The following is a 10527-nucleotide window of genomic DNA, read 5'->3' as shown; positions in this document are numbered from 1 at the left end:
GGCTGTCTGCCCTGAAGCTGGGGTTTTGGTTTTTTGCTTGTTTGTTTGTTTAATTTCTGCCAAAATTCTCCTCCAAGAAGGAGACCACAGAACACTTTCTTGGTTTGCCAAAATGGCAGTTCTGGCAGCCTCTCCTCCAACTTGAGCACCCTATGCTCTGGAGTAAGAATTTAAAATTTGATGAGAGGTTTTGAGGAAGGAGAAATGAACCCCAGGAAGCCTAAACTACAAGCCTCGGAGAGAACTATAAAAATAACAATGAGGTTTCCACATACTTAACAGAGACTTTATGATTTCAGAGGCTAAAAGCTTCAAAGACTGGGTCTCACTGAGCATATTCTCTTCCGTCATGACTCCCAACAATTGTATGTGCATATAATGTCTTCAGAAAACAAATGGCTATGCTTCCTTTAAGCCCAGGGTTACAGTTAAACTCGGGGTTACCAGCAAACACTTTCACAGCAAATGCTGCTACAGGCTGGGGCGGACAGTAGAAAGAAGCATCTCTCAGCAGTCTGGCTGATGCCAGCCAGATCTCAAAGTCATATAGAGAGGCTACAAACTTAACCAGACACTCCTACAATTCCTTGGCTACAAACTTAACCAGGACACTCTTACAATTCCTTACCTCATCCACTATAAAACTTCTAAATGAACAAGGATCCCACTGGCAAAAACATCCTTCACTAGTTGACCCCAAATTCATTAGAAGACTAGATCCATCCTTTGTATTATGTGAGGCAGGAGTCCCATAGGAAAAAAAATGTGATCTTGTTACCAGAGGTAAAACCACACATCTGCAACTATGGTTCTACGTTTCTGTGTTTTCCAGCATCAGAGTGGTTATGATGTTACGAAGTTGTTAAAATACAGTATCCAAGTTCTCTGACCATTCATAGAATTGAGCTAATTCATGTCCAGAATTTTGATAACCTAATGCGCACATATAAAAGGATCCATCATACAATCAAAACTGGACTGTAAATGCATAATTGATCTTTACACTTAGAGCCTAAATGTGTGTAGTTCTCACAAAATCAACATGAGTACTTATAAAGCCAAGTGTGTACCTGTACTCTTGCAAGACCAAGGAGACGGTAAATGGTTAAGGTAATACATACGCAAATATATTACCATCTGCATTTCTTCAAGAGCTTTTGAAAAGCTTGGTTTTGCAAGATAAGCTGGTAATCTGTAGAAAACCAAGTAAATTAAAAAATAAGACCACTTAGTACAAGTTTTGGTTAATACTGTGTGTACAAGACAGCATCAAAACAAAATGCAAATAATCATACAGCAAGTATTTACCAGTATAGATTTTATTTCTTTTCAAAATAATGGGGTTTGTTTAGATTTAAAATAATTCAGTAATTAACTAAAACGAATGTATACTTTGTTAGAACTTCTGGTAAGTGCCCATCTTGGGTTCTGAAAATGTGTGACAGAATACAAGAAAATATAAAATTGGGTTAGCAAAATACAATAATGGAACTTTACAAGAGGGACACACATTCTATATTATTTTAACTAAGTCTATCAGGTAAACATGCTGTAACAGCTTTCCACTTAGAACGAGTGCCTATAAACTTAATCTGCAACCTGAATCCCAGGACAAATTCACTTCTGATCAACCCAAGGCTAGTAGGTCCAAGGAAAAAAAAATATCCATATCAAGCTGTGTTTCTTCATTGAACAAATATTCCCTTTTTCCATAAAGTATTAATTTAAAATTTTAATAGATCACTATATATGATAAAGTCACAATAAACCATTCTCTTATTATTCATGATTCAACTACCTTTGTAGCCATAATGTAAGTTATTTTAAAAGCAAACAGTTAAGTGTTTAATAAAAAAAATTCTTATTTACTGCATCTTGTGAAAAAAAAAATAAAATTGATGGTTCTTAAAAAAAAAAAAAAGACTTGCTGTTGGCTATTGCCAAACAATTCCTTCCTGTGACTTGCTTTTTCAAGAATTATGACGAAACTCTGGAGTTTGTTGTGATCTAGACAACCAAAGATGATTAGTCTGTATGGGAGCAGGATGCACAGTACTTGATTAAACCCACAAACTTCTCAAACGAGCTATAAGGATAAAAGAATGTGTTTTGTTATTGTGTCCATTTCCAAAGGACAGCTCACAAGGTTTCCTCCTCACGTAAAAACTGGAACACAGCTGAGAAGTCTTTCAGGGCATAGCCTTTGGCACACATCATCCTGTAGATCTGATGTGCCTGGGATCCCAAAGGAACTGGTGTCATCGTGTTAGTGGCAGAAACCTGGGCCAAGCCAAGATCCTGTGGGGAGGAAGAAGAGAGAGGAGGAATGGAAGGAAAGAAAAAGAGAAAAAGTCACAGGAGTAACAACAAATAAACATGTACATATTACAGGTTATTTGGCTTCCAGTGTGACAAGAACTCTACTGCCAACAAATACAATACTCTGGCCTTAAAATTTCTATCCTGGAAGAAGTGAGTCTTGTTTAGTTTTTATTCTTTAAAACAGTAATTCAATGTTATTCAACAGAAAAACCTCAAACTTTGCCAGGTAGACAACCACCTTAAAAACAGGAGGAATTTTAAGATTCTAGATCACTATCTAACCTGGTAGCAAGACTCAGACTCTTCCCCATTGTGTTATGTCATCTCCAAAAAGAAAATCTCCCTGGCTATTCACTGAAACTTTCAGAACATAGGTTCTAATAGAATCATTTTCTTGTTTGGGCAAGAGGACTTTATTTCTAGAAACTAGTTACGAATCAAGCAGAAGGAATTTAAAAAACAAGAAAATTGAAGCCACTCAGCATACATACATTTAGCATAATGTAACCAGTTAATAGCAAAATGAGAAGCATAGGCTCCTTTGTGAATATAAACGGTTTGGAGCCTTAACTGGAAGGGTGTATTAGAGAGTTCCTCAGGGGACTGTCCTGGGTCTGCTACAATTCAAAGTTTTCTTTAGTGACTTTCTTTAATAAAGGGATACAGAGAATAATGCCACCGCATTTTTAAACACTAAATTTGGGGCAAAAAAGGGAGGGAAGGTTCAAAGAAAATGAATTTGAAACCTATCCTCCAAGAGTCCTTGGTCAATTACAGTCATAATCTGAAATAAATAGCAGAGAAGCCAAAGGAGAGTACCAGGTACTATGACTAACCGTGGTTAGCCAGAAATAGTCAGCTATAGTCATTTCTATCCAAAATGACAAGCTAGGCTGGAGGATGCCTTGAACTCTAACCTGAATAAGACATGAAACCAACCAAAGCAGGAACCACTAAAAAGGGTCTGTATATATAAACAGATCTCTTGTCTAAGTAGCAAAGTAATGCCTGCACTTGCACTCAAGGCTGCCTTTATAAGGTCTTGTTAATGAAATCAATTTTGTCATCCACATTCCAAGAAAGATGCAAAAGAACCTCTCAAGTGATACTAGGAAATCCCTAGATTTCCTGTCCATCCAGAACTATGGTGGTTTATAGAATCTGTTGTGTGATTGACTTTTTCCTTGGTTTTAAATGGTTTGGGTTGGAAGGGACCTTAAAAATCATCTAGTTCCCCCCAGTTATGGGCAGGGACACCTTCCACTAGACCAGGTTGCTCCAAGTCCCATCCAACCTGGCCTTGAACACACACTTCCAGGGATAGGGCATCCACAACTTCTATGGGCAACTTGTTCCAGTGCCTCACCACCCTCATAGCAAAGAATGTCTTCCTAGTATCTAACCTAAATCTTTCAGTTTGAAGCCATTACCCCTTGTCCTGTCACTACACACCCTTGTCAAGTCTCTCTCCGCGTCTCTTGTAGGCCTCCTATAGGTCCTGGAAGGTCTCCCTGGAGCCTTCTCTTCTTTAGGCTGAACAACCCCAACTTTCTCAGCTTGTCTCCATAGGAGAGATGATCCAGCCCTCTGATGATCTTCATCGCCCTCCTCTGCGCTCACTCCAGCAGGTCCCTTCTCCTTTTATGTTGGAAGTCCCAGGGCTGGATGCAGCACTCCAAGTGGGGTATCACAAGAGCAGACAGAGGGGGAGAATCACGTTCCTTGCCCTGCTGGCCATGCTGCTTTTGATGCATCCCAGGATGTGTATGAATTTCTGGGCTGCAAGTGCACATTGCCAGGCCACACTGAGCTTCCTGTCAACCAACACACCCAAGTCCTTCTCCCCGGGGCTGCTCTCCATCCATTCTCTGCCCAGCCTGTATTTGTGCTTTGGGATTTCCCTGACCTGAGAGTAGCACCTTGCACTTGGCCTCGATGAACTTCATGATGTTTGCATGGGCCCACCTCTCACACTTGTCAAAGTCTTTGAGTACCTTGGTCTTCTCCAAATCCCAGACAACCAGGTCTCCTGTTTCCTTCTGGAGAGGACCTCCATTTTCCCTGGTCTTCTTTTTATCACCAATGTACCTACAGAAGCTTTTCTTGTTGCCCTTGAAGTATCTGGACAAATTTAATTCTATCAGGGCTTTAGCTTTCCTAACCTCATCCCTGGCTGTTTGGACAATTTGTCTGTATTCCTCCCAGCCTACATGTCCCTGCTTCCAACCTCTGTAGGCTTCCTTTTTGTGTTTGAATTTATCCAGAAGCTCCTTGTTCATATGCACAAGTCTCCTAATGGTTTTGCCTGACTTCCTCCTTGTTGGGATGCACTGCTCCTGAGCTTGGAGGAGGTGATCCTGAAACATCAACCTGCTCCCCTGTGCCCCTTTTCCCTCCAGGGCTTCATCCTGGTACTGTATCTTGCAGATCTTTAAAGAGGTCAAAGTTAACTCTCCGGAAGGACAGGGTAGTGAGCTTGCTCTTGCTGCCCTAAGGATCCTGAACTACACTGCTTCACGGTCACTGCAGCTGAGGCTGCGCTTGAGATTCCCATTCCCCACCAGTCCCTCCTTGTTGGTGTGAACAAGGTCCAGCATAGCACCTTTCCTTGTTGGCTTCTTGATCATTTGGAGAAGAAAATTATCAACAATGCATACCAGCAACCTCCTGGAGTGCTTGTGCCCTTCTGTGTTGGCCCTCGAGCAGATATCAGTGTGGTTAAAGTCTCTCATGAGGAACAGGGCTTGTGAACATGAAGCTGCTCTGATCTGTCTGTATTGGTCTCATCTCCTCAGTCTTCCTGGTGAGGTGGCCTGTGGCAGATCCCCGCTATAATGTCACCTGTCCCTGCCTTCCCTTTAATTTGACCCATAAGCTTTCAGTCGGCTCCTCATCCATCCCCAGGAAGAGTTCCATGCACTCCATCTGATCAATGACAGAGAGGGTAACATCCCCTCCTCATCTACCTGCTTGCCCTTCCTAAAGACCCCATATCTTTCCACTCTAGCACTCCAGTCACAGAAGCCATCCCACCATGTCTCCATGATGCCAACAAGATCACAGCCCTGCAGGCACGCACACAGCATGTGCATAGTCGTTTGAATTGGGCCCTGATGAAGCCAATTTACTGGCTGCAATTCCTTTGTGTTGCTCTTCAGGTGCTCTCCTGTTGACCTGCAATCCATCTCCAGGCTCTGGGCAGCTATTGCTGTCACTGGCATCAAATTGGTAGGAGTGGGATGGATGGAGGTTCCCCTCCTCCAGCAAGTTTAGTTTAAAGCCCTCTTCAGCAGCTGCACAAGCCTGTAACTGAAGATGCTCTTCTCCTTCTCTGACAGATGGACCCCATCTTTGATACAGAGGAACTGAGAGACTGTAATACTGCTGAGAGCACCTTTGACTTCTCAGGAATGACTTACAAGACAGGTCTTTACTTTCTGTGTGTCTGGATTTGAATTAGCACAAGGAAATTCAAGATCTTACTCTACTCTCTAAATGTCACTTCGATCTGTAAATCGGCTCTATAAAGGTCATTCTGATACAAATCAGAATTATAGTTACTTTTCCTATTACCCTTGAATGACTTCAAGATCTAGGAAAATGGAAAAACATATATTTTAGATGACACAAGATCCAAAACAGTTTTCATCTGCATCAGGGCAGATTATTTCTTCTTGTCTAGCAACTCTGTTGAAAGACTGATGACATGACAAATCTAGGAACAGTTACTTTAACCTCACTTAAGATATTCCATGACATATTCCTAGCTTCTTATAAATGCTCTTTGTGAAACCTGTCCCATATTATTCCTTTTATTCAAGAAGGCTTAAATCACGTAATGGAATATTAGAAAGGCAAAATCATCTAACTCCAAACTAGGGAAGGGACATTCACAGAAATAATCCCTGAAAATTCTGAATAGACTTCTAGCATAAATAGAGTTTCATAAATGTCTTGGTTTTGGCCAATGACAGGGTTAATATTTCACAGTAGCTGGGAGGGGGCAGAGCCTGGAGCCCTATGGGTGTGGTCAAGACCCTAATGTTATTCAATACCATCTTACATCATTGTCAGGGGCAGGGGAAAGGCACTCTCTCTTAACTTCCAGGAAGAAAGGATGTTCCTTTCTGGAGGACAAGCTGGCAGACGACGGAGGACGGAAGGTCTGTTCACCATTGCTTTTCACTGTCCCAGACTTGGTGAGTGTTTTGCATTTAAATCACCCTCTCTTTGTACACGTTTGTTATTAGTTTCTTATCTCATTGCTGTTTCCAGTAAATTGTTCTTATCTCAACCTGTGATCTCTGCCTTTTGTGTCTCTCACCAGAGGAGAAGGGTAGTGGCTCCCGGGTTTTCTTTTCAGAGTGAGTACTAAATTGGGGAATACAACTCATAAACCAATAAAGTAGGTCTGTTCACTTTAATAATGAAACTCTGGTTCCAAAATGGCTGAAACATTTAGCAACATTTCAGCAGTTAAATGGACAAGGACTCCTGACTCTGAAGTGCTGGAAAGTTGTTTTGCTTTTTAAACTCCATTCCCTATCTGGAAAAGTAAAAATGAGAGCACAGTTTATGGCTCCTCTCATACTCTTTGGAACTGACAACGTCTTCCAGATGTCTCAGTGCACTGAATATTCTAACCACTTTTTCTCAGCTTGGAATAGGGAAACAGATTCTCTTTTGCAATCTGCTTCCAATGCTCACTTTGGAATTACCTGGTTCCTTACATTTATTTTGCAGTTGATGTAAATGAATCTGCCATTTGGAATAAAGCTCAAAGGCTGTCTTGACATGACCCAAGAAGAATATGATATAAATTCAGCTCTTCAAAGTTGACATTTAATTAGCAATTGTGCTGTCAATGAAAGATGGAACTTCTGGCCTGCAATGCCTTGGACACAAAGGTGGCGTGGGGAAATAAACTAGATCTTTTCAAAGCAAAATCTTTAGAGCAGGTTTCATATCAAGTTGACTAAATTCTATGTTTCAATATCAAATTTTAAGACCAAACAGCTTTTCAGAGGTCTCTGGAAAACTTTTCTGACCCAAATACTTAAAATGAGGATCCTCTGGCTTTGTTTGAGAGATCCATTGCTGACAAAATATTTTAAGAAAGCCTTTGACTTCTACCATATCTGATACGTGAGCACTAACTTGAGGTTTATTAACTGTGTTTAGTGACTGTTACTGAGGCACTCCTAGATATTTTCAGGGTTTTCACTACCTCCTTCTCCTTTGAATATGTACTTTTCTATTCTTAATTGGCAAAATCATGCTCTGCATTTCCCATAAAAAAAATCCCCATCTCAAACAATTGACAAACTACATGATATATCACATGAAATGGATAGTAGCAAAAGTCTTTCCATGAACTAAGGAGCAGTGTCTTCAAAGAGGTCACCACTGCACCAAATAATAGCCTGAACGTGGATCATGCTGCTTGGCTACTTACTCATTCCATCTATATAGAATAACAGAGCAGTGTTCAAGAGGCATGAGAGGAATTTAATGTCTTCTTGCTTACTGAGGATTCTAGCCTAAAGAAGTCACTCACTCTTCAGGACGTCAAGAGAGGCAGTCAGAAGAGGTGAACAGCAGTACAGACTCTGAGGAACTCTCCTCTTGGCTATCACTGATACTTTATACCAAAAAGCTGGCTGTTTAAAAAGGCACAACCCAGGCTGCTATTCCTCCATGAAAGTAATATCTTTCAGGGCAGCTTCCAGGAGAGATGCTGGTCCCCCTTAGAAGTAGACCAAAGGAAAAAAAACCTTTATAAAGAAAACTTAAAAGGGAGGGAAGGAAATACGTGCCCCTAGCACATTATACTGTGAGGTTATTCTGGATAAGATTAAGGGGTATGAATTATGAGACAAAAGATTGCAGTATGAAACAAGGCATAACAGACATAATATATTCTGGAACCAGCACACAAGATGGAAACAAGCTTTGAGGCAGGATCAAGATCAGGTTGCTTATCTCTAATCAATAGCTCTGGCAAACTCCAAACAATAACCTAACACTTTTATAAATCAGTAATTTAAATACCACTTTATTGTCCCCTATGTTCAATGGCATGACATGATGTAAAACTCCTATTTGCCAATATTTTAACACATCCCTCAAAGAAATGAAAGTACCTGATCATTGGTCCATAAACTTAAAATGTAGCGGGTCAGCCATTGAAGGGTTTTGAGCCATGTAACATTAGCAAAGTTTTTCGATGCTACCACATGCAAAACACTCTGGACCCACTCTGGACAGAATTTGTCTAATTTCATTGAATGTGCAAATGCACCAATTGTCCTAAATCAACTGCAAGATGACAGGAACAGTATCGGTATGCAGGTATGATATACAGGAGCTCCAGCATTTCAGAGATTTGCATGTCAATATCTGAGTTTGTTCACCACCTTTCAGAATGTTGTTTTAGTTTTAAGTGCTAAATTTCCACTCTTTGTGGAAGAGCTGAAAATGGACAGGATACCTAACCAGCTGGGAGCACTCATAAACTGGTATGCCTAAAACCTAGCCTGCATGAACTAAAATGCCTCCCTCAGAACAGTGCCTCCACGGAACTGATATTCAGTGTGAAATTATTTTCTGTACTTACAATTCTTAGATATCTCTTCCAGGGCTGATTTTATAATTTACCTCAGGCAATCATTGTGCTCAGTTCAGAAATAGTTCAAGAGTCAGTTCTACAGCTCCTTCCTCCAACTGTGCATCCTCATCAGTGGGGTGCAGAGCCCTGACTTCCTTTCCTACTTTCCTCTGGCCTCTAAGAGCTTTGCTTTCCTGACCACAAAGTGACTCAGGACAGTGCTTTTCCTGGAACAGTCAAGAGCATGGCAGTAAGTGGATTCTCCTGGGATGGGTAACAGCAGGTTTTCAACTTGTTCATGCTGAGAAGACCCTAACTCCCAGAACTCCCACTTCATGGAGAAGAATTACTTCTAGTAATTTAGATTACTAGGTTATTATTCACGAGAAGCACGGTTTCTGCCACTAAGATAATTCAGGAGGGCTCACGATGTAGACATCTGCAGAAGTTCAGCCTGTAGGGATGTGGGTTGAAATCTGTTTGCTTTCTGCATTCAAAATGGCCTTAGGCAGAAGGACAAGCACATAAGCAATTGGCTTAGCAAGGACAGGGATGCTAGAGAGCTTGCCCAATAGCACAGTTTAGATATCTAGAAGAAAGTGGGCCCAAAATCCGAGATGCTTATGCTACTATTAGCAACTAATTAAATCACCTGGATTCCCCAAATTCTCTCTTGAACTTAGGCTCCTGAATTCTAGAGCAGTCACGCAAGAGGCACCTAAATGGCTTGCTGAACGCTCACCTTACACATAAGTCCACTAGGATTCCTTTTTTAAGGCAAAATTCAAAAAGACAGTGTATATAATCCCAATGAGTGGCTCAGCAGCAACAGTCGCTAGAAAGAAGCTAGAGGTTAAGGAAAAGCTCCCTAAACAACTAATTAATTCAGAGCTACAGGAAGAGGCTGGGTTCCCCTACATATTGTCCTGAAATCATAAATTTTCACTGAGAAGAATGTTTGTAAGAAGCCCAGAGAGAAGCAACTGCACATACTTCACGTGCAAGTGTTACGTACCTTAGCCATGAGTGTTGTTCCAAAGCCACCTTGGTAATTATTAGCAGACGGTACGCCTTCCATCACTCCAGGAACAGGGTTGTACGTATCGCTTGACCAACAGCGACCTGAGCTCATATTTAGGATTTTGGCCAGCAGCTTTGGGTCAAGGCCTAATCTGTCAAAGGTCAAGGAAGAGAAGTGTTAATGTCAAAATGCACAAGACATGGGTGACTTGTTTTATATCTTAGAACCCTACCGTCATTCCTCTCCCTTTATTATAAGTCATGAAAAATGACAGAGTATTGATATTGGGGGCAGGGATGTTGTATCTTAAATTAAAGAGCATCAATCCACCATTTAAGCAGTAGGTTTTCAGAGCCGTTTTCCTTTTGCACTAAGCAAATCCTCTTCACCCAGCAATTTTGAAAGTGCAGGAAAAATAAAGGTCCTCTGAGAACAGTAGTTCCCTGGTATTTCAATTACTAAAAGGCATTCTCTATTCTGCTACCTACTTGGTCATATACTTGTTCTTCACATCAAAATTATACTCTCTAAACAAAGCAAAAAATTTACAAGGAAGCGTGGCAACGTGAAAGTACTT

At 41.0% G+C, this 10527-nt stretch overlaps 1 protein-coding gene across 2 annotated transcripts in view; it reads right to left on the bottom strand.

Annotated features, from left to right (window-relative positions):
• Positions 1-1301: 1301 nt before the first annotated feature.
• Positions 1302-10527, bottom strand: part of HIBADH (3-hydroxyisobutyrate dehydrogenase) — an 87850-nt gene continuing 78624 nt past the window's right edge. For both annotated transcript variants that reach the window (XM_032700466.1, XM_032700474.1), the window contains exons 7-8: positions 9945-10101; positions 1302-2298 (exon numbers count right to left, since the gene is read on the bottom strand). In XM_032700466.1, the coding sequence (XP_032556357.1) occupies positions 2140-2298; positions 9945-10101 (316 nt within the window). In that variant the 3' untranslated portion in view covers positions 1302-2139. The remainder of the gene's footprint in view (positions 2299-9944; positions 10102-10527) is intronic.

This window comes from Chiroxiphia lanceolata, chromosome 1 (assembly GCF_009829145.1).
Source record: "Chiroxiphia lanceolata isolate bChiLan1 chromosome 1, bChiLan1.pri, whole genome shotgun sequence".
Lineage (NCBI taxonomy): Eukaryota > Metazoa > Chordata > Aves > Passeriformes > Pipridae > Chiroxiphia > Chiroxiphia lanceolata.
The sequence above is the reverse complement of the archived record's forward strand: the minus strand, read 5'-3'. Positions and strand labels throughout refer to the sequence as shown.